General features: G+C 41.2%; 1 protein-coding gene across 7 annotated transcripts in view; it reads left to right on the top strand.

Annotated features, from left to right (window-relative positions):
- The first annotated feature begins 107 nt into the window (after positions 1 to 107).
- GPATCH2L (G-patch domain containing 2 like) overlaps positions 108 to 24,315 on the top strand; it is a 37,331-nt gene continuing 13,123 nt past the window's right edge. For 2 of the 7 annotated variants that reach the window (XR_008437468.1, XM_053979605.1), the window contains exons 1-7: positions 624 to 956; positions 1,065 to 1,732; positions 7,956 to 8,020; positions 11,405 to 11,581; positions 11,952 to 12,031; positions 14,099 to 14,166; positions 15,069 to 15,123. Coding sequence is in view for 5 of the 7 variants with exons in the window: in XM_053979605.1 (XP_053835580.1) it covers positions 1,074 to 1,732; positions 7,956 to 8,020; positions 11,405 to 11,581; positions 11,952 to 12,031; positions 14,099 to 14,166; positions 15,069 to 15,123 (1,104 nt within the window). In the remaining 2 variants the exon portion in view is untranslated. Of the gene's footprint in view, positions 162 to 623; positions 957 to 1,064; positions 1,733 to 7,955; positions 8,021 to 11,404; positions 11,582 to 11,951; positions 12,032 to 14,098; positions 14,167 to 14,976; positions 15,017 to 15,068; positions 15,124 to 17,178; positions 17,265 to 24,315 lie in introns of those variants that run through there. The other 5 variants (XM_053979602.1, XM_053979603.1, XR_008437467.1 and 2 more) reach the window with 5 other exon arrangements.

The raw sequence follows: 24,315 nt of genomic DNA, 5'->3' as shown, positions 1-24,315 counted from the left end.
GTCGCGCTCGGGGGCGGGGCGGGCCGGCGCTGGCCCGGCCGGGCCGTCAGGGCTCGGCGGCGGCGCGGCGGCCCCGCCCGCAGGCGGGGCGGGCGGAGGAAGTGGCCCGGGGAGGCCGGAAGCGGCGCTGGCGAGGGGCTGGCGGAGCGGGGCGCTGGCCGGTGAGCGGGGTCGTGGAGGGGCCCGGCAGGAGGCTGCGTGTCCGGGGTGGTGAGGGCAGCTTTCCCGGCTTTTCCCGATGAAGCCGGGGGGTGTCGGGCAGAAGCAGCGGCGGCTCCCTAGAGGAGGGAATCAGTGCGGCCGGGTCGCTGAGGACTAAGGGAGGCGGCCTGCTGCAGTGGGTAGTTCACCGGGCTGGAGGTGCGGGTGTTTCTGAGCCCAGGGGGGAGAGAAATCCCACACCTGCAAGACACGGGTAGGGAGAGGGGTGTTGTGAGATAAGGGATTTGGCCAGGACTTTGGGATTGGCACACTGACAGCCCTGAGATGTAGGGGTGGTATTTTTCGGCAGTAGGCGTTGGGGCTTGGTCTCCTACAACCTGTTCTAAGGAGCCAGGGTCCCGCATGCTTTGCTTTACAGCTGGAGTGATGCTGGCTTGCAAACTACCTGTTTTACCATCTGTTTTACTCCCAACTTTGCTGCTTGTCTACTTTTTGGAAGACTCAATCTGTTTGTCAAGCAGGCTGATCCTTCTCTGTTGCTTTACTGATGCCAGGTAGCAAAAACTAGTTGCCGGCTTCCATACCCTTTGGGATATGTAATTAAGCATGCTGCTTCAACACAAAAGATGAACCTTAAGGCCTTTTCAGACACAGAGCACTCAACCCAACTGCTGCAGCAGAGTGAGATCTGTGCCACCATGGCTAGAAGAGGGATTTAACACTTGCAAAAAGAAGAAGTGTTAGCCCAGGAAGCGGCAGTTGTCCTGCATTGGGTCCTCCCAGGTAATTTCAAAGTAAGTGTCTAATTCCTTTAATGTTACAAAGGGTATAGCATACTACAGTCCAGAGATGTATTGGGAGCAGTATTTATGTCTGGTGCTAATTGTTGTCATTTTTTGTAGGTATTGCCAATGGATGAACTGGTGCATGACTTGGCCTCAGCATTAGAGCAGACTTCAGAGCAAAACAAACTGGATGAGCTATGGGAAGAGATGGCCCTAAGCCCACGGCAGCAGCGGCGTCAGCTTCGCAAGAGACGGGGTCGTAAACGACGCTCAGACTTCGCACATCAGGCAGAACATGCCTGCTGCTACAGCGAGGCCTCAGAGTCAAGCTTGGACGAAGCTGTCAAGGATTGCCGTGAGGTGCTGACAGCTAATTTCAGTGACTCTGATGACATGACAGTGGTCAAACGGCATCCAGCTCTTAGTGCCACCCTGAGGAGCAAGCAACACTTGTGGCATGAGTCAGACTCTTTTACAGAGAATGCACCCTGTCGACCTCTCAGGCGCCGACGGAAAGTCAAACGTGTGACATCAGAGGTGGCTGCCAGTCTCCAGCAAAAGCTCAGGGTGTCAGAGTGGAACTATGAGAGGGGCTGCAGGTTCAAGTCAGCCAAGAAACAGCGTCTTTCACGCTGGAAAGAGAATGCCCCTTGGACATCATCCAGTCATGGCCTTTGCGAGTCAGGAGAGAACAGGCCCTTCCTCAGCAGCGGGGGAAGGAAGGAGCGGATGGAGTGTGAAGCCGATGATCAGAAACAGGGTTCAGATGAAAACATGTCGGAATGGTGAGATATCAGTTTCTTCCCCATGCTAGTCAGATGGCTGCCTTGCTTGCAGCTGCTTATAAATGCTGTGCCTTGGTTTTTGAAGTTCTTAAAATTATTCAATGCTGCTCTCTTTGTGAAGATGAGAAATATCTCAGCTGCTTCTAAACTGTAGATTTTTTCAAAGTCTTTCCTGTCAGTATTGTTTGATGACCCAGAATGCTACCTTGAAAAGTTGGCAAGCTGGTAGGTTTCTAGCTCCTGTTACACAAAGAGACCTCTGAAATGTCAGTGGCCTTGCAGCTACAACGTGGCATGCTTGTGGCCTATGCTTTGGGGAGCAAACCCCCAACTGGAACTTGTATTGCGTGATTGATACGAACTGATCTCAGTTTATTTTCAGCATTTACTGTAAGTACTATAAGTATACTTATAGTATACTATAACAGATCAGATCTCCCATCATTACTGCTGGCCCTCTGTGCAGGCACTGTGTGAACCTCAGTCTAACCTTGCTTGGGGCTCTACATTTCTGCTCTTGATCTGATGGTCAAAGCCTAGCTATGGGGAGAATGTGGTGAGACGATGAAGAAGTTGAGGGGAAGTTATGTTACTTACAGGATAAGCCTGTGCAAACAGTGGAGTCTGATGTCTTGATGTCCAGTTTTGGAGAACTTTGATGAATTTGTGGCAGAATCACATACAAGGGATTAAAATGAGACATGTAAATGCCATGGTCTAAATTTGCGTGGCCCTTGGGAATTTTTTCCCCAACCGTGACTTTTTTTCTCTCTGCCTAAGGTTTGGGATCATAAAACTGCTTCTGTCTGAAGAGATTTTTCAGGTTAGAAAAGAGGCAATTGCTGAGAATTAAATGGAGGAAATTTCTTAATGAATGGCATACAAAAAGCAAATGTGATAGCTGATTTTCTAATTATCATTGTGTAAGAACAGCAGACATTGAGGAGACATTTAAAACAAACAAGAAGTAATCTTTTTCATGAAACATGAGGTCTGGAACTCTCTACTGCAGGACATTTTAGAGGTCAAAACTTAAATACGTTCAAAAGGGAGATGTGGAGCATAGACATATCGGGGCTGTTAAACATTACAGCCCAGAGGAAAGATCCCGCTCAGAAAGTCCTTAAACTGCTGACTTCTAAAAGCTAGAGGAACATACAGAGAAGTCTGTTTTTCATGTTCTCATGCTCTTTTCTGAAGCACTGTAATGGTCACTATCAGAGGAGAGTGGATTTGGAAAGTCCAACTCTTTGATACAGTATGATTGTTCATATGTTGAGGTTCACTTAAGTGTTGTGACAGTCTAGTTCCTGCAGTTTGTCAGAGTGAACAGGTGGCACTTCATTATTACGGCTTTGTGGATAATAGCTGGAATTGTAAATGTCTCAGTGGTGTTTTCTGGGACCCTGTGAAAAGCCTAGGTTATAGTAAGTCCTCGCTGGGTCCAGGGAACAACTATTGCATTTTTACTGGGTCAGTTGTGATTTGTAGCAACACTCTTACAGTGTTGTCACTTTTTTCTTTTAAGAGTGGCTGTTGTTGCTAAAAAGTGGGTGTGAAGTGGGGCTTTATAAGAAACTTGTGGATAGAAACCTTTTGTTGCTAGTTGTTAAAGTAGTTTTATCTTCTCAGAGCTGTTTGTTAGTAGTCCAGGAAAAGAAGTGTGCTAAGTAGCTCCTGAATAGTGCATGTCAGTGGTGATGGTCTGAGAGATACCCTTACTAGATGTGGCAGTGATGGACAGTGTTCCCTGAGTTGGTTTTTTTTAACATTAGTCAGAGTCTGTTCCATTATGTCAAACTTGAACTTAAACCAGCAGGCTTTCATCCAGCCTTTATTTGTGCCAGCCTTGGAAAGAGTAAATAAAGAGCTATGTTCAGACTGTTACTTGAGGACCCTGCTGGGAGATGGCTTTTTTCTGTCTCAATTGTCCCTCGCTCTCAGACTAATTATTGTGCAAGGGTATGCATCAAATGACACTTACCATCTGCTGCCAAATACTTGGGATTTTCTCTGGAAAGCTAGTGCTTGGAATATTTGGCCTCTGCAGCACCACATGTGTGATCTATACTGTGACTCACTAGGGAGGGCCACAGTTGGAGGGAGTAATACATAGAGCCCTCTTCACTGTGGAGTATCCCTCACAGCAGTGAAGGATCATGCTTTGGTCTCTGCTGCTCTAAATATAGCACTTTGCTGCTAGCAGCACAGTGAAACTGGCTGTGTTTGCCTCACTCCCACTGTGCTCTAGCTGGTTTTTCTGGTAGAGTAAGAGAAGTACTTTTCACAGATGTATGACAAGGGCATATACTGAGGAAGGGAGAAAAAAATTGAATGCCTGGGAGAGCAAATGGTGTGGTTGTCATCACAAGCTGGTGGGATGAAAGGTGACTGATGCTGCTTGTGGGACTTGTAAGCAATCTGTGGTGATCTGGTGATTTACAAAACTTTCATACTGAACTGTTTCCACTACTGTTCACTCCTCTAACAGTATGGAACATGACAAAACAAAATGGGTTTTCAGGCAAACTGAGTTCTCTATTCAGAATGGATTTTTTTTAATCTTCTTTTTCCTCCCCTAAACTGACAATTGCTTTGGTTTGTTAAATAGAAATGAATCTGTAAATGCTAAAATATCCTGTATTTTCTCTGCTTTCTAGAAGGCTTCTTATCCTAAGTCAGGTCGAAGACCTGCTTATTCAGTTGATAAACTCCCATTCACTGAGAAAGTCTTGATAATGGGTTTTTTTCTAGTTTGCTTGTGGGACTATGCCCAGTCCTTTCCTGGAGGGAGATTAGCTGCGGTATTGTGATTCAAGTGTGCATATAATGAAATCTTTAAAATTGTTTGCCAAACATGGCAAAAGGTGAACATAAATTGAGAGAAGGATGGATGTGGAGGAACACGATAAGAAAATGATGATGGTTCTAAATTGGGTAATGACACAACCCAATGCCTGATCTATAAATAACTGTGGAAACAACAAAGGAAACAAGTGGTTGTAGTTTAAGCGGTCATTTGTATATTTGTACAAAGGTGACAATTAGCTGCTAAGACTGTTAGAAGTAATATGCCTTTCTGTCCCTAAATGTTTTGAGATTCCCTGCAGCCATAATAAAACAAGGCAAATGATATATTGAGTGCTGAAGTTTTTTGTCTTGTTGCTCTAAACTGAGTACTTCCAGAATGGTCTGGGTTTGGTTCGAGGGCAGAACAAACCGTAGTACAAGAGCTGTCTAAAAATCACTTTGGGTCGTCTGTTTACTTGTGAAAAATACACAGTTGGTCTCATCTGTTTTCAAGTACCAAAACACTTACTGTGACTTTTTCAAACCTGGGATTCTACTGACCCACCAATGCTGTGAGATTTCATTGGCTTAATGCTGATGTGTTTGTTGTGGTTTAACCTGGATAGGCAGCTCAGCTCCATAAAGCCCCCTGCTTACTCCCCTGCAGGGATGAGGGAGAAAAATGGAAGAGTAAAATGAGAAAACTCTCAGCTTTAGGTAGAGTTGGTTTAGTAGGTAAAGCAAAAGCTATGTGTGCAAGCAAAGCAAAATAAGGAATTCACTGCTTCCTATCAGCAAGCAGGTGTTCAACCATCTCCAGGAATGCACAACTCCATCATTTGTAACATTGTTTGGGAACACAAACACCGTAGCTCCAAATATCCCTGGCTTCATTCTTCTTTTTCCCAGCTTTTATTGCTAAGGATGACATTATATGATGTAGAATATCACTGTGGTCGGCCAGGATCAGTTGTCCAGCCTGTGTACCCTCCCAACTTCTTGTGCATCTCCAGTCTGCTCACTGGCAGGGCAGTGTGAGAAAGCCTTGGCACTGTGTAAGCACTGCTCAGCAATAACTAAAACATCCCTGTGTTATCAACACTGGTCACAGATCCAAAACATAGAACCAAACTGCTACTATGAGAAAAATTTAACTCTCCCAGCCAAAACCAGTACAGTGTTCCGACCTGAGAATGTGAGTATCACTCATCCTGAATGTGCAGTTAAGTTGCTTTACCCTTTGGAAGGGAGCTGCTTTGATGATAGTCTGCAGTTGTATTCATGAGTCTGCCTAAACTGATGAATTGGAGGCCAGTCTCTCCATAAAAAAAAAAAAAAAAAAAATTCCTCTCTTGGAAGGAAAGTGACAAAGACAGAGTGTTCCGCTTCCCCTCCTTCTCCAGCCCAGCCTGACCTTCTGCAGCCCCTTGGTGCCTCTTGTTTTCTTATTTTTATAGAAAATCAATATCCCTCCTGACACAAACAATAGCTCAGGCAAAAGAATAAATGGGGGAAACCTGAGATCTCTGTCCATCACCTCTCAGTTTAACTCCCCCAAACTATTTAATTATAAGCATGCTTTGCTTCAGGTGTTTGCGACAGTGAAATTGCTAAATGAGGACCATTTTAACCAAAGATTGGGTGATCAATAACACTCTATAGCAGTAGCTTGTCCGATCAATAGCATTCATTATTTCATGGTTAAGGTAAGTAGCCTCCTTTGCAAGTGGAGGTCATTAATCAGTGCTTACTGGACCTGCAGAAAGGCCTGCATAGGAGTCTAGTTTGTGTTCAACCCTGCAGTGTAAAAGTGGTAGTGAAGAGGGTGAAATCCCTGAAAGTTTGTTCCTGTAAAGCACTAGCAGTGATGCTTATCTGTAAGGAACTAAAGAGCTCTACGTGCAACAGGATGCTTAAAGTACTGTTAATATGACCTGGATGCTTGTCAATGCTTTTTCCTTTCTCAGGCACCTTTCCTCTGAGGATGCTAAAAACCTTATGAAGCAGTCACTTGGTCCTCACATCTGCAGCTTGTGAGGATTGTTTATCCAAGCTATCAAAAGGGAAAGCAAGCACGCTAAGAGATTGGCCCAGGGTCATACAGTCTGTTGGTAGGAGAGCTTGGGATGAAACAATTAATTCATGCTTCTCAATCCTTGGCCTTAATTGCTGTGGTATATATGTGGGAGGATGAATGCATGGCCAAGCTTTGTAATGGATTAATTTGGAATTTGATATTAACTTACACGCTGGAAGGTGAGAATGCTAGGTACAGATTGTTTATCCTTTAAGTATAAATGACTTTATGCAATGATGAAGAGTTTTAGATATCCAGCGTGGTGAGTTGAGTTGGCTCTACTTTAGAGTGCATTTTCTAAGAACAACAATATACTCACAAAATAGAGTTTTATTCTGTGCCTGCAGTTCTTTGGAGTCACATATTTTGTGGTCCCTCATTATTCAGCCTTGTAAATCAAGGGGTTTGTGGTATGATCCAGTTTCCCTGGAAAAGAGGCATGCAGAGATACTTGCAAACAGCCTTCCCTGACTGATTCTAGTGCTGACTTACACTTGGTGTTCACATCTAAGGTCTTAGTGTTCAGGGAGTAGGCACTAAGTAGTTCCTGCTTGTCCTAGTATCTCTCAGCTAAATCAGAGGAAGTACTGCCTGAAGTGTCCAAGGAAGGAGTTCAAGTCAGCATTAAAGCCTTCAGATGCTTGGGACTGACATGAGCATGTACTTCTGCTACAAATACTCGTCTAGCTTTGCAAGTCAATTAATGGCTTTCTACACATTAATTTCTAGCTCTATTCTTTCGTTCAAGAATTAAATCTTTAACTGCTTCAGCAAATGCAAAGCATGCTATGACAGGGTTACATTCAGCAGCAGCAAGTCATGCTATGCTAATGTGCTATAAGTGCTATGCTAAGCTGGAGACTTGTAAATGTCACAGCTGCTCTTTTCTCCACCTAAAATAAAAGTTGTGGGGAGGGGAAGGCTGTTTGTGTGACAGTGTAACGTTTTTGAGGAAAAGGAATCTGAAATAGAAAACTTAGGAGGGTTTTCAGTTAAGTGACCCAAGGACAGCGTTTTAAACTGCACTTAATTTCCTGGTGAGTATTCCAGATGTTGCCATAGTTAGGTTATTAATTCTAGTACCTGAGGCAAATGCCATTTTATTGATTACTTCTTGATAACTTAGAACTAAACTATATACAGGATTCTACTCTTTCTCAAGTGATGCAGCATTGATAAGTTTTAATGGAAAGCAGTTACTTTCTGTTCTAGAGCCAGTCATGTATCTGAAATTCAGTTTTTGTGAGACATGTAAAGCATTTTGGTCTTAGAGAAGCTAGTAAAATGTAGTAGAGTAGTTTCTATATTGTGCCTGTTGCAATTGTAACCATGTTTTTTTCTCTGTTTTTGTTCCAGCGAAACCAGCAGTGTTTGCAGCAGCAGTGATGCTGGCCTGTTTACCAATGATGAAGGCCGCCAAGGTAACAGGTGTCCTGTGATTTTCCTCATATGCTGCTAGGGAGTTCCTTACTTTCTTTACAAATGCAAAGAAAGATCTGTGTTTGAAGAGAGACAGGGAATTGTGTGAGGAAAAACCAGTGGCAGGGAGCAGCTAGAAGTTAAGCAATGAGATGAGGGCTACAAATGTATGACTTTCATAACACTGTACTTTTTCTGATGAAATACTTCATGTATCAGATCCATAATATTTGCAATATAAGAAGCTATTATTGTGCAAAGGCACAGACATGTAAGAGGAATTTGAGAGCTCTTCATAATGAAAAAGCGCAGCTTATGATTTGTTTCTCTAGATGTTTTAAGGGTTGTCTACATACCATTAGTGCCTGAAATCTGTTAGTTGTCTTCTCTATGGGGAGGAAGAAAAGATGAGAAAAAGAAATTACTTAATGCTGACAAGTCACCTAATAGACTGTGCTAAGAAGTTGATGGTAATACGTGATGGGTTTTATTTCTTTAAATATGTGTTCCTTCCTTTCTCTTATGTGCATTAGTTGAATGTTGTATTTTCAATGTCTGTTGTAGAAATGGTATCTTAGGAGTTTTGAGTGTGAAGTGCAATCTGGTTTTATTTATCAGCCACAGCACAGTGTTCAGTTGATGTGGGATATGGCAGAAGTAAGTGTGAAATAGGTTGTAGTAGGCACACAGGCATTGAGGACTATTACATTTGGAGCATGTGGAATGTGACCCTAGAGACCTGCAGTTCTGTGCACTCTGATTCTGTCACATTTCACAAGCTAAGATTTGGATGAGATCTCTTCTGGGAATATGTGAGGGCTAAAGGAAGTAGCATCAGTAGCTCAATAGGATATGCTGCTTCCATTAGCTTGTTAATGGCCCAGGTACCTGTGTGAAGCAACACAATGATAGCAAACATGCTTATGTGTTTTCTGATGTATTTTAGGCTGTAGGACCAATCTGTGATCTTAGGGGATTATAAAACTTTTCTTAAGAGCAGGGATTTCAAATATCAGCTTTGACATTTGCTGAAAAATAACTATTTCCAGACTCTGGTTTTTCAAAGGCAACAGAAAAGTAGAATTTCTTGCCCTCTCTTTTTGCTGATGATTGTTCAGGGGGAGCTGAAATTAGTGAGCACTTTTATATTAGATGATGAAGCAAAGTGGTTACTAAAATGTTTTCCTTCATCACCTGAGATAAGATTGATGGAGACTGGAGACTTGTCTATATGCTTGCCCTATATACTTGCCCTGATTTTATACCCTCTTTTAGACATTAATTTTAGACATTAACCCTAGAAGTAGGATGCTCAATATACAGGAGCATGTAGAAATATGACTTACATAAGTTAATGAAGTCCAATTACAGCCTTCCCTGTCTAGGTAAGAGAAGAGGTTTGTCATCCTTGTCATCAGGTTCAAACAGTTGATACTGTGTTCAAACAGTTGATACTGTGATAGCTTTCTGGCCAAGATGTTTTAGCTTAGATTGCATTTAAAGGGTTAAAAATATTGTTGCACTTTTAGACTAAATAAAAAATATCTCCTTTTCCTTTTTTTTTTCTTGACAATTCTTAGTCATAAAGTAAATAAAAAACCAACAGCTTTCCATGTCAGTGAGATGGAGAGAGCACAACATTTTGGTTTTTTTTTTGTCACAGATCATCACCTTATAAATAGTTTTCCAGCACAATTACAGGCTGAATAATGGGAAACTTAAGCTGGCAGTATTCTTCAAGAAATGCAGTTTTTTTCCCTCCTTCTTTTGAGGTTGCATCATGTAATATTTGTGCTGTTGCTAATTAAATAAATCGTCTTTGCAACTGCACATACCAGCACACTTCTATGAGCAGAGAATGATCCTAGTTCATAATTTGATTGTAAGGTGTTTTTTTTTTTTTTTTTTTTTTTTGGTTTTATATTTGTTACATGCATTGGGATCTCTCACAGTGAAAATTATTGAATATTAGCATATGATGCTGATTGTTAAGATTTGTCTTGTGAAAACAGTGGTTTAAGGTATGACAGGGCACTATGCCCAAATTTCTAGGAGTAGTTTTGCACAAATTATGATCTCTTAGAAGAACTATACAACATTACTTAGTTTTAATTTACTTTGAAGTGGAGATGGGATTTTTATACTTTAACTGGTAGGTCAACTTGATGCATGACAGAAAAAAACAATGTCAGAGCTTTGGGATAAAATGTTCTGGGTGTCCTACCTGTTGCTGATCAGAGTTGGTTTTGCGTGTTGCTTCCTCTGTTATGTGCAAGATTGCAGCATTCTTACTAGGATGAGTTTTTTTTACTTTCTTGTGTTCTTTTTTAAATTTTCTTTTTTCTTTTTTTTTTTTTTTTTCCCAGCAAGATGTGTGAGTAGGCATAATGGACTTTGGTCAGGAATAATGTAAGTCAGTGAGGAAAGAAGAGTAAGTAGGGATGCTTGAGTTGAGACTTAATGGTAAGCAAATGAGAATTTTCCCTAAGGTAGGTGTGTTAGTTTTTTAAGGCAAGATGAAGCACCTTGCAATTGCATGGGACTGTTTGTGAGTTGGACTACTGAAATGCTACGTGTGTCAGGTTCTTTGCTCTTTCTTGCTTTTTTTTTTTTTGTACACTGCTCATGTGCTACTGCTCTCAGGCAATTTCTGGCCAGACAGATTTACTATGAACAGTGTCTGATGCAGTTCAGTTTTAGACTGCAACTGCATTAACTACATCAACTCAGCTCCATGGAGACTTTGGCCATGACTTCTGTTGCTGCTGCCTTAGTTTTCCAAAGGGTTTGTAGTTCTTAGAGATTCTAAGAAGCTGATTGAGAGCAACTCACAGCATGGTTAGTACTTATACTCAGAGTGACCATTTCTGATAGTTATGTGTTTTTGTCTTAGCTGGTGTCTTAGGAGACTAGGGGTCTTTCTCATCAGCATTTTTCTTTTGCTTACTCTGTGAGCCTGGTCTTCCCCTCTTGTGAAGTTTCTCCTGTGACAGCCTGTAACATGTGCCAAATGATTGGCCTCTACCGGTGTCGCAGTAATTACTTCAGAGAAAGAGTTCTGCATAAGACATCACACAACATTGAACTAAGGTTGATGAGGTGCAGTAGCAACAGAGTGCTAAACCTGCCCTAGGCAGGTCTATAAAGAGGCTTTGTTCTGCAGGGAAATTCTGGAGACTGATGAGTTGGATAGTTTAAAGTGTTTAGTGAGGCCTGTAGTTACTGAGGATCATTGAAACAGAATACAAATATAAGGCTCTTCAAGAATGAATTCCTAATGAGACTTCAGCTGTTTCACATTCAGATATGCCTACTTGTAGTATTTTGAGGGACTGTCCCAGGGTACCTTGATGTTATTTGTGGCTAATTCCATCCTATTTCTTTAGGAGACGATGAGCAAAGTGATTGGTTTTATGAAGGAGAGTGTGTTCCAGGATTCACTGTCCCCAACCTTCTTCCCAAGTGGGGAGCTGATCACCGATCTGAAGTGGAGAGGATTGACTCAGGCCTGGACAAGCTCCCTGTTTCCACCTTCCTTTTGCCCTCACAGCCAGCTCAGAGAGGTGAGGTCCATAAGGAATTGTGTTTGAGAACTTGTGATATGATGGCAAGAGTAGATTCTTTTTATAGGTGTTGCATTTAAACTGGTATTGGTGATCTATTTTGGATTTTTTAAAGATCCAGTTAAGAAAAAGCTGCACTATTGGTGAATTTACTGAAATAGTCATACCAGCTGCCCACTGGCAGTCTTCCTTTTTTTAAATGTAAGGTTTTTCTTTGATTTGTGAATAAACTGGCATATCTACATCTTCAAGACTGAAAAACAAGAGAGAGAGGATCTGATTTGATTACTGAACTAAGGAGTTTTCCTGTTGGCTTTGTCAGGAGGGATCTTCTGGTTCATTGCTCAGTTCTTCTGCATTTGGTTTTCAGGATTTCATGCTCGCCTGAATCGCCTTCCAGGAGCTGCTGCCCGTTGTGTCCGTAAAGGTCGGAGGAGGCTGGTTGGCAAGGTATGCCCTTTTGAAAGATGGTCATTTTGTATTTCAAATTCTCGTCAGTTCTGAAGTACTATTCTAAGATGCCACATAAATTGTTTTCTGCAGAAAGTGGTCCTGTAAATTTTTTGTTTCATGTATTGTTTGATTTGTTTAACTGCTTTGACTGTCAGAAGATGATTGAGTGACTAAGTGGATTTTAAGGCACATTTGGAGTGGCAAAGACAGCTGATCAGCGCTGAAAGCAGTATGAAAGGAGGCCTGAAGAAGAATGTCAGGGAGCATAAATATCAAGAAGATTTAGACAGAACGTAGGGGAAAATGATGATGGCATGAGACTTGTGCATGCTCATCTGAGACTACAAGGGCAGAGAGGTGCTTCAAAGGTGAAGGAAGGCCAAATTTTATATAGGGAAGAAGACTGATATGAATGGCAGCAAAAGAAGGTGGTTTTAGCAGTTGCATTTTTAGTGGGAAGACAGAAGAATAAAAAGGTATATGCAGTAATTGCAGACAAAGCTGCCCAAAGCTATTGACTAGTTTTATTATATGTAGGGCAAGCACCAAACAAGATGTTAGTCCTTTTTCTAATAGAACAAACAATACTTTGCAGATGTATTTCTAAAACAGAGGGGTACACCTGGTTGGGTCTGCATCGTGGGGTATTGAGCACTGATGTTCATTGTCAAAGATGATTCTGAGCAGGAAGGTGTTGGCTGTGTTTGGCTTTGTTTTTATTGTGATGAACTCTGTGCTTTTGAAAACATTGGCATAAGTTCTAAGCTGGCTGGCTGTAGTCTGCTAACAAGGTGTGTTAGGGGGCTTGGAGTCTAGAGGAGTGAGACAGCTGCCTTCTGTTCAGTCATACTTGAAAGATCCTTGTCTGCCCCTTCTTTCTTCCGCTCACCTTGCTTAATTGTAACCGGCATTCAAAATATGAATCCTCAGCTGGCAAGAAACAGACTTTGCGTAGGGTTCCTGAGGCCACCTGCGAGTGACTGGGCCTGGCGGCACACCTCTAATGATCCAAATGAGAAGGATAATATTTACTTGTTTAATTCATCTTCATCACCTTAAAGGGATCTTTGTCATTTGCAGCGGAGGTCACTGCTCCCCCTTCCCCATCTCTCTCGAAATTGTAATCATAAATAATGAGTTTCATTCAGAGCTCCCCGCCAGCGAGCTGCTAATTACCAAAAGCACGGCTTGTAATTTACACAGTAATAAACTGTAAATTTAAACATTATGGCACTTTAAGTTAATAATTTTCCTGCTGTAACAAATAGCCCATCTTTCATCCCTGCTGCTACAGCTGCCCCCAAATTTTGAGTGTGTTTTGCCTACGTACCTCGCACAAATGAACCTTACCTGTGGAAGACTTTTGCCCTCATCTTCAGCCCCTTGCTGGAAAGTATACTTCTTTCTTGGAGGCAGTTGCTATGCAGATGTGAACAGCTGGTGCTTCAGGCTGTGCGTGTACGTGTATGCCAGCATCAAGCACATACACAGGGCAGCATCTTGCAGGAAGCAACATGCTCCCAGAGCAAGTCCTTTTTCTCAGGAGCTGCCTTTTCTTTGGTTGCTGGAGGTCCTGCTGCTGAATTGCTGCTTTCAGAAAGGGCAAAAGCATCATGCTTTCACTCCTTAATTTATTAATTGGTGGTTGGTGAATCTCCACTGTTAGTGGAACAGTGTAGTGTCCTATCTCAGCCTGTTTCTAGCCCAACTGACCCCAGTAACATGGAAGGAAGCACTTCCCAACTGTCTCCCCTGGTCTCATGCATCCTTGTGCTGCATACTTTGTTCTAGTCCAGTTTATGGTGTGCCCCTCTGCAAGCAAATATCATCACTGAAAATAAAAAACAAGCCTCATAAATAAAATTGAATTATTTCTACCATTCTAATTAGTTAAATCATCTCAGGTGAAGTTCTAAAAGGAAGGAGTAAACATGTTTAGCTGAGAGTGGGCTGGTAAGGAAAGGATGTGACCCAGAGGAGTAAGATTTGTTCTTACTGGCAGCAGCAAGCTATTCTCTGCTCACTGTAAGAGTTTGCAACCTTTTGCCTGTCTTTGTGTTTCAGGAGACCTCCATGAGCACTCTGGGCACCGAGAGGCTAGGTCATATTGTTAGTGATCCACGCCAGAAAGAGTAAGGCCCTTCACAATTGTTGTATAGAACTTTAGGAAGGGAAGAAGAGCTGTAGGATCCTCTTCCCTTCTGGGGGTGAAGAACATGAAGAACTGGGTGGGCACTTAAGCATAACCTGTGGAATGGGAGGCAGTATTCTACTGATGGCTTCTCTGTTTTCTTACTCATAATTGCTGACTTCCCCTTTGTTATATGTTTATATAAGGCTGTGACAGTGTGTGGACGCTACTCAAATGCTCTTTTTTTTACAGTCAGCTTTTTTTTTCATCCTCCCTTATAATGTGCCTTTGCATTAACTGCAGATCTTTTGGACATTAAGAGAAGACTGAGCCCTATATGTTCATTTTTTAAAATGCTTCTTTGTGGAGCTGTACTTTGGGCATATACCCAGACTGCAGAAATTATGCTGACAAGGCAGCTGTGAAATTACTTTTTCTTTCTTTGGTGTTATGTCTCCTTCCACAATTAGTGTATTTAAATTGTAGTCAGCACTGGAAATAGTCTTGGTGCTTATCCTTTGGCATCTCCCTAATGCTGTTCTGGGGAATGGGTAGATAAGGATGGCATGGCTTGACTGTAGTGCAGTGGGTCCAGCCTTCACCAGCTGTTGATACCTAATTTTCTTCCTTGAATCTGAAATTTGTTGTTTTTAATATGACTCCTGATGATGTTTAATCTTTTTCCTTCTCTCTCCATCTTTGTTCTTCCTTTTTTCTTCTTTTCTTATCCCCAACCCTCTTTCCTCCCCCCGCAAAATGTTTGTTCCTTGGCATTGCACCCACCTGCCCTTTCGACTCTGCCTCCTTCCAGTTTTTGGTTACCATCCATGGGGAAGAGAGATCGCAACCAGGTAAGGCGACTCTGCTTTTCCTTTTTTATTTTCTTGGTTTCCTTCTCTCTAGAAAGAGCACAATGCTGGCTTCTGATTTCCCACACACTGTGGCCTGTGCACTTGAGGTAAGGCAGTCCTGTTCCTTCTCATTTTGTTAACTGATGTCTTCCGGACTTTGAACGCAGCCCATTTTCTGGGCGTTGTATTGTCTATTTAAACTGAATAGCTCAGGAACTCCTTCTGTTTATCTCCCTGTTTCACATTGGTGTTTGCCATCCTTTCTGACAGTGAGTGGGAGGGAAAATGCCTCTTGACAGGAGGAGCTTTGGCCTCTCAAAATTCCATAAGAATTGGACCATTTTCTCTCTTTTTAAATGCTTTGTTTTGCCTTGTTTGGCTCAGGCTTCTACCTGATAGTCTCATCCACAGAGAAGGGAAAAAATTTGTGAGCTTAAATTATGTAGTTAAATAGCTGTAACAGGAAAAGGTAAGAGGTGATAATCAAGAGAAATAGCCATTCTTGTAACTGAAACTCTTGTGTGTGCACTTTTGTATTCTCCAGTAAGTCTTTCTTAGCTTCAGTGCTAGGAGTTTTTTTTTTATTTCTTTTTTTTTTTTTTTTTTTTTTTGGTTTAAGGAATAAAAGCTCAGGTTCTTAATAGTAAAGAGAAAAAAAAAACACTCTTCCATTTGAGCAGTCATGTTGTAACATGGCCATGCACACTCCTTTTTATTCCTGTGTGAGTTGTTTTATGGTTGGTAAGCAGTAGGACTGAATTTTTTTTACCTTTCAGGTGACTAAAAATGCATATATGGCAAGAAATAATTTTCAAGCCTTGGTGCAATTGTGTATTTTCCTTTAGTGAGAACATTTTACAGATTGATTTTATACTGCTATAATAATACTCTTGTCTAAAGATAAGAGTAACTACATAAGCTTTAAAATGACCAAAAGTAAGTAACTTTTATTTTTCTTAAATGAACTTGAATCAGCCATTCCAGTAACAGAGGGCTCCTGGTGATTCTCCCTACTGTGCAGTTGCAGTGTTACTGACAGTAAATGAGCAGTCCCACTTAAGGTGGAGCTCCCTGATAGCAGCAGCTTTGTGGTGCATCTTCTTTCTTAGAAAGGTGGAGGGTAAAGGCCTAGTACTGAGTTCTGAAGTTGCAGACAGCTTGTATGAGGAGTCCAGCTACAGGTGTGGATTGTTCCTTCGTCCTTATTTAAAAATGCATCAGTAATCCTAGTAATACAAGAAAAGTGTTCTGGTGATCGGTGTAGCACTTTGCAAAGCAGATGGAAATTAATTTTGTGCTTGAGGTGTGAATTATAAATAAAGAGGAAATGCTAAATGGAAGTATAAAGCAGGTACCCCAGAGAAACTACCAGTCTAAAGCTTCTGTTTACATATTGAGCAATGTTTGTTCCATGCATTGATTGACCAGATTATTCCATTTCTGTCCTGACCATTAAAAATCCTGACTACTGCATTTTGTACAACAAGCTGTCTTGCACAGGTTTGATGCCCTCAAGATTTGTCTAGTGTATGTCTAACAGAGTATCTTAGACTAGCCTGACCATGCATTGTTTCAAAAATTTGTTTTAAGCAGTTTGCAAAGACGGCTTGTGAGGTTGCAGGGGAGTGAAGGAGCAACTCACTTGCAATGGAATGAATTGGGTGCTCATTGTGAGCTTAACCTGGTGGACCTGTGTCTTCTAGAGGTCTGTTTCAGTGATTTACACAACCCTTGGGAATACAGGAACTACTCTGTGCTTGCACTATTCATAACAGTGACTTTTTTCTCTGCAACGTGAAGGTAGACAAGAGGCTTTCTGAAAGAGAAGCAGATTTTTTTCTCATGGCATGCAGCAATAGAACACTTATGCTCTTAGTCAACCAGCATTTTTAATAATGCAGGTTGGAAGAGGAGTGTGCTGAGGCTGTCTGTTGTGAGAAGGTGGTTGAGATTTGCTGTTCCACCCTTTGTGCTAGCTTTTGTCTGAACTGAGAGTCTGTTCTCATCTAGTCTTACCCCTTGAGGTGCCAGAAAGGTCTCCTTATATTATGTGAACAGCTGAAAGTCTCCTTATACTGTGTGAATAGAACAGATCTGAGGAGCTTTATCTGGACACTATTTCTTTTAATGCTTTGCTTAAATAAAATCTCTTGACTTTCCAGTTCAATCCATTATCTCCTCTGTACTCTCTGGATGTGCTTGCTGATGCTTCCCACCGAAGATGCTCACCAGCACACTGCACTGCCAGGTAACTCCCTTGCTCTGCTTTCTTGGGGTTGTCTCACTTCCCTCTCCTGGATGTCTTCAGTAGTATTGTGTGATCTGAACAGGAATGGACCTGTAACTTAACACGCCTTTCCCTGGGAAGTCCATGTCCAAACTTAGCACAAAACGTAGCAATGCAGTTTATTTGAGAATTTCTATGAACTAAGTGCTTGCAGTATATGAAACAGTGTATGACAGACAGGCAGAACATACTGTTCCTTTAGAAATAACTGCAATGAGTTGCTGCAAGTCTTTTTTTATAGGTACAAATGGACATAGTATCATTGCCCACTATTAAAATTGGAACAAGATGAGAGGGAAAATGCTGACAAACTGGTGTGGGTGACATGGTGAAGCATTCTGCTATCCTAGGTGTCTAAAATAGACCCTCTGAGCAGATTAAAAACTCACCTGAGGTGACCTCTAATAGCTTGATACCTCTCTATAGCAATAGCTGAAATTTAGATCTGGTTTGGCCAGATGTTAGGTATATTTGAGTCTGCATAGTTCGGGTTAATATACTATTCAGGCCCCTTCTGCTGACTAATCCTAAATTAAATTCAAGTGTTGGCCTTAGAGGTGACTCCTGGTTTTGTGCTGCAGGTGACTGTCTAAAGGTAAGGTGCCCTTGAGCTCTTTTCCTGTGCAGGTAGACAAGGCCTTGCTTTGGACACAGTTCTGCTTATGTGCTTGTACCAGGGGCCCAGTCTGAAAGAAATGTCTGGACTTTCAGCTTCATGGCTTCCTTTCCCTTGTTAATTAGCAAATAGAGCATGAAAAATGTACTAAGGTTGTATGTGTCTGAACAGAAGCTTGGCACCCACCCAGCAAAGCCTCATTTCCCACTGGCTTCTTCAGGGAATTTTGTGATGTCGCACCATGACCTCATGCTGCTGTAAGCCAGCATGTTAAAGCTGGAAAAGGGGAGGGAGGAAGAAATCAGCTCTTAAATGTTCAACTGAATGAGGGTAAAAGGAATTCAGAAGATTGTGCATCAGCAAATTGATTTCCTTTCTGTGCTTTTGCCCCACTCTGGGGATGTTTTCTGCCTGTGAAGCAAGAAGATTGAACGGTCTCTGCATTTTTAGCTAGGATAACATTTATTTTGCCTCCAGTGTTTTACTTGGTGCTTTATAGAAGTTTGTCTTCCAGAAAGGTGAGCTGGACAAATCCTGCTTGCAAATTCAAACTGGGCAAAATCTCTACCTTTGTGATGGTCAGTGAAGGCCCTTTGCAAGGCCAAGCTCTTTGCAAGGGATTTCTAAACCTGGAGGGATTGTGTTTGCTAGGTTTTTCTGGGTGCATAGTCTAGTTAAACAGTTAACATATATGTTTGGTTCCCTCTTCTAATGAACAGATGGCTGGTGTCCTGACAAACATAATCACTGATGAGTTGTTACTGAGTTGACAGAGGAATTGTACCATCCCAGATGCAATAGTGTTTTTAAATGCCTGGAGTTTGAGAAAATAGTTCCTATTTTAGTGTGAAATGTGCTCAAGAACCTTTATAGGAGAAAGAAATATGAAAAGAATTAATGTGTTTTGTGGCCCCAAAACACATTGGGGCCAAAAGGTGGCAAGGGTTTGAACTCTTTGGTACAAGGAGCTTCCTTTATGTAAAGATGCTGCTAAGGGCACAGAAGGAGATTGTTCCTTCAGAGAAACATCTTGATAGTAGTTCTTCCTCAGCTTTACATGCCAAGCATATTAGTAGTCAATTTTCTTACAGGAGGTTCATCTGATCTCTGTAAGCTCGGATAAGCTATTGCCCCAGTTAACATCTCCTGCTTTTGCCATGTATGGAATCAATTTCAGTAGTCTGTGCTTCAGGAAGCTTCTAACAGCTTGCACCTCATCCTGGAGAAATTCTGCACTGAAATTTGCCAGAATGGGATGTGTGTGTGTGAAGCAAATCCTCTCAAATAATATGAAGCATATTGGAAAAGAAATGGTCTTGATCTTGTGGCCATCCAGTTTCTTCAACCTGATGCCTGCTGTGCCCTGCAAAATCTCCTTTCTCTGCTTTGTTTCTGCTATGACAGAGTGTGTCCAGTGGAGTATATTTACCAAATGGAGTCTTTTCTCTGCTATGGAAGTGTTTTCTTTGTCTCACTGGTGGATTTTGGTGCAGTTTATCTGGAAGACTGGTAACCCAGTACTTTTGTTTAAGCAGAGCTGAAGGCTGAATAGTGAGTGCAGCTGAGGATTGAGAAGGAACCTCCTCCTTGACACTGACAAGCTTATGTGGAAGGTTCCTTGGGAAGTCTTATTTGAAAGGCAGTATAAATCGTACACTACCTTTCTTGATTTATGTCTGTGATGAGAAGAGCTTTCATTCAAAGTGTATGCACAGCACTGGGAATTTCACACCCATCATTAGAAGCAGTTTTGTGTGTGTGGTGACTGTTATCATTAGTGGTATAATTTTATTTTGTGAAGCAAGGAGAGTTTTCTGCTTTCTTGCAGTCTTCCCAAGGGATGGCTGGTGTATTAATTTGCTGTATTGCCTCCTGGCTGTTCCCAGACTGTTTTTCCTCTTCATCATGGAATTTTTAATGGCCCTGCTGCCTCCTGGGAGGCATGCAAGGAAGAGTACCTCAGGGATCTCTTCTTTTTTCACATGCCTATAATTACTCTCCTTTAAGAGCACAAAACGTTTGCTAATCATGTCTTGTCTGTTAAGGTTTCGACTTCACGATGCAGACTGCTAAAAGCAAGTGAGTGGAGACTTACACAGGCAACTCAAGGGATCCTTCCCTCTTTCCCCTCTGCCTGTTTGCCTCTCTGGGAGGAGCGGTCTGAACAGAATTTTGTTGTTGAGCTTCTACTTAAGAGGATTTTGTATAGGCTGAAGTTGAATATTTTATTAGATGTTGGTTATTCAATATTCTATAGCTGAGAAGATGTTGTAGGTTGCTGGTTGATGGAATGCTACTCCCTTGAGGCAGGATAAGAGGCAGAAGAGCCTAGAACCAATGTTCCCTTTGATTTGAATAGCAGGCAGAATAAGAGAGGAAGGTAGAAGATAAATTGTCCCTAATGCCATTTATTATTTGCCTAGCCTTGAAAATAGGATTATGAGTGAAAAAAAGCAATTAAATGTTCCCACTGGAGGTCATAGGAAAAGTGGACCTTGGATGGCAGGCAGATATTGAAGGTGGAGACTTGAAGAATTGTATTAGACTTTTGAATAACACAGATAAAGAAAATTGCTTTGCAATGTTAATACTAACTGTAAATCTAGAGTGTAATCTGATTTAGAAGCAAGTCTGTCATCTTGCCTGGAACATGGGATAAAGATGTAGAGGCATGAGTGATCTCCTCATTTACTGCCAGTTGCCCCATACTCTGGATTTGGTGGTGCTGTTAAATTGAACAGACTTGAATGTCTCAAACTCTAGTTCTGGCTCTAGAAATTCTCTTGTGAAAATATTGTTCTCTCACTTCTGTATCTGTACACAGAGATTTTGATATTTCTGCCTCTTACCCAAGCATATGGAAGTACAGGGATTGCCTGCAATGTCAGGCCTTTTCTGAGGCAGCTGAAGGAGTGAACAGATGTCCACAATTTCATACTTTCCTGCTTGACTGCAGTATCCAGTGCATTCTAGGCAACCTTTCTCCCTGTTTTTTTACTCTTTTTCTGTTTAGCTGGAGGATTTTAGTGTCTTCCTTTGCTAAAGCCTCGCTAGTATTCCAGTTGGGAATATAACTGAATTCTTCTGACAGGCATGCGATGAACAGCAGCTATCAACCTAGTGTCACATGCAGTCGACTGGGGCCTAATATTCCCATTTTGATGAATCCTAGTTCTCTGGAGTGAAAAATAAATTCCCCTTGGCTTCAGAATTTTTTTTTTACTTGCTATTTCAAATCTGTGTACTCAGCAGATCTGGCAAACAGTAGGAGTCTTTCTGGCACAGTTACAGTGTGATTCAGTGTGAAAATAGGGAATATAATATATGGGATCACATCTCTGTTTAGAGTGCTTACTTGGAAAACAAGAAGAAAATGCATTGACTTGCATTTGCCACATGCAGACTTTTAGGAATGAAATTGCCACATCATTATAATGCTTACTTGGGGAATAGACTGCTGCTGTTGAAGATCTGTGAGATTTGGATGATTGAAGAAGTGACCTGACCTATTAGAGATTTTGGAATCTGAAAATGTGCTCTAGAAGCCTGCCCAAGAGACTCTGCAGGGCACAGGAGACTGCTGTGCATCGGGAATATCTACACTGGGATGTGATAGCAAGAACCACTTTTGCCTGTGGGAGCTTTGCATGCAGATAGGATGAGCAACTTGTATTGATTTACACATGTTAGGTGCAGATTAGACTGGTGCCCAGCTGGCTCTGTAGTCAAAGAGGAGGAAGAATTCTGCTTTTACTATTAATTTTGTGAAGCCACCCTCAACAGCCTCAGGTTACACCTCAGGGCTTAGAGCAAGAGCCTTTCATTTGGTTTGTGTTTGCTCTGAGTAAAGCATCACAACAGCAACAGCTGGGTTGTGTGGAGTTTTAGTAGCAGTATCTTTGTTAAAAGGCAGTCTCTATTAACATTCACTTTAATATGAGGATAATAACATCTCTTGTTTTTATAGTATTAGACTAATGACTGCCTCTCACTTTCACTGTATAATCCATGTGCTTTGCTTCTTCTGAGGATAGGGTTAGAATAAAGAGTTTAAGCAGACAAGCTGGATGATGTGAGATGACAGCCAGATGCATACAGCCACAAGTGTGCAATGTGCCTCTTGCCTCCAAGAAGGCCACAGGTTGTTACATTTAGCTCTGTATGGCCTTTTCAGAGACCTTTGTTGTGAGATTGAACTGGTTTTTACCCTGAATTTTAAAAGAGTGGACTTCATGCTACAGTTTAGACTTCACAGATAATGACGTTTTCAGGGTCCTGATGCTGTCCAGTAAGATTCTTTATGGGCTGGTGTCTGCTTGTGCTCTCCCACAGATTATATTGCCAATCCTAATTTTCTGTTGAAATACTGTGGTAGATATAAAATAGTGGCAAGCTCCAATACATGGTCATCTCAAACTGTAGAAGTGAGATTGGAGTCCTGTGTACGCAAGCACTGATCATTAAAAATCATGTAAATAAAGTCATAGAATAAATACGTGGAAAAGAAATGAAAGGAAGCATTACTTCTGACACATTGACTACCATGAATTTCATCTTTCTGCATAACAAAGCCTGTTTTTTCTCCAGCATGACCTGCATACAGAATTGGGTACCATAAGTACTATGTTAAAAACAAAAGACAAAAAGTATTTCCTGAATAATTCCTTTAGTTTGTCATTACAAAAAATATTATCACTGTCAAAAAGACACTATAGACTTTTCATATTGTTGAAAGCCATTTTTCCTATACATGTGTAATTTTTCACTCACTAACTCCTGGCAGTGACTGCTGTGTGAATTGAATATATTGCAGCCAACAAAACAGTCACATTTTTGATCCTGATATGTTTCTCTAAGTGTGTTGTGCTTTTTCTCTTCCAGTGTTAGAACTTCAGTCATCTCTAGATTGTAAACTGCATTTTCATATTAGTCTCTGATCACCTGGCAGATCCACCTGTAACTAAGCACTGCAACTTTGTGTTTTTTTTTTTCTTATGATAAACCTGTCATAGTCCAAAAGAAACCAGGGAATTATCTTCTCATTACTGTTTATGCAAAATTGAAGAAAGCATGGAGGCTAGCAGAAGAGATTGAAGGCTAGTAAGGACAGTGTAAGTCCTATCCTAGTTTGTAAGTTTAGGTCCAGATCTTTCATCTTACAAAATTCTGGTCTCAAACTTCTTCACAGAGAGGGCTGTGACAATGCACAAATATGCATTTTCTGTCAGCCTTTCCTGTTCTAGTCTACTTTAGAGTAATTTTTAACTGTTCAGAAGAGTTGTTAAAATTCAGCTTTGGAAGGAGAACTAATTCATCATTGCAACTTGTGATATTTTTACGTTTTATAATTTAGCCTATCCACTGCTATGTTGGGTGCTGTGCATATCCATGACTTGATTTTCCTAGTGATGGTGTTTGTAGGAGTCTATAGGAGTCTGCTGTTAAACTGGGATTCACTAATTCTATTATTTCACTGAAATAGACCTTCATGCAAGCTAGTGATTAAAAATTTACACTGAAAAGTATGCTATCTACCAAAAATCTCCATATTTCATAAGTTATACCTCAGACATCCTTTCTGTCCAGGCTTTAATGAGGACTCTCATCCCTGAATGCAGTCTTCTGCTCTTTTCTCTCGCAACATACTTACCACCTGGAGATTCCCTGCAGATTTATGGTGCCTGTAAAGTGCACCAGCCACTTGAAATGACACTTTTACCACTGGGTCAGTCAGAGCCAGTGAATAATCAATAGGTTCCTGATTTACTAACTGAAGTGTGGGTGATCAATACGGGATAAACCTGGAAGAAAAACATGTTACAGAGACAATTTATGACTTCTGAGCCTTTGTATCTTAGAGGCAGTTCTACTAGATACAGCATTCTTGCTAGTAGTGTTCAACTGAAGTATGATTTGCCTTGACTTTCACTACAAGAAGGGATTTTGAGATTCTTCTGTTTTCATTTTTCTTTTTTTTTACCCCTTGTGTAATCATCAGGTAAGGGTAGTTGTTCGAGCATGTAGCTGAGAGCCAGGAGCTTTTATGCAAAATCTAGCTGTAAATTTGACAGCTGTGAAAAATTGCGTAAAGTCTCTTGGAAATGATAGTGCATAGTGATTCTCCACCAAGGATCAACTGACTAATGATGGCGTAAGTTCATAAAATTAAAAAGGGAACATTTAAAAATCATTTTTGTTGTTATATTATTTAAAATTAATTGGATTATTATATACAATTACGTAGTCTTGCAGTTAGTAATCTAATACTGTGTCACTGATGCAAAATAAAAAACTGAATTTTTTCTTCAGGCTATGTGTGTTTAGATGTTTCAGAATACATGGTTACAGCTATGTTATAACACTGTATAACCACTATTATAGTTATGTACAAAAGCA

The sequence above is a fragment of the Vidua macroura genome, chromosome 6 (assembly GCF_024509145.1).
Source record: "Vidua macroura isolate BioBank_ID:100142 chromosome 6, ASM2450914v1, whole genome shotgun sequence".
Taxonomy (NCBI): domain Eukaryota; kingdom Metazoa; phylum Chordata; class Aves; order Passeriformes; family Viduidae; genus Vidua; species Vidua macroura.
Note: the sequence above shows the minus strand (reverse complement) of the source record. Positions and strands in the feature narration are given on the sequence as shown.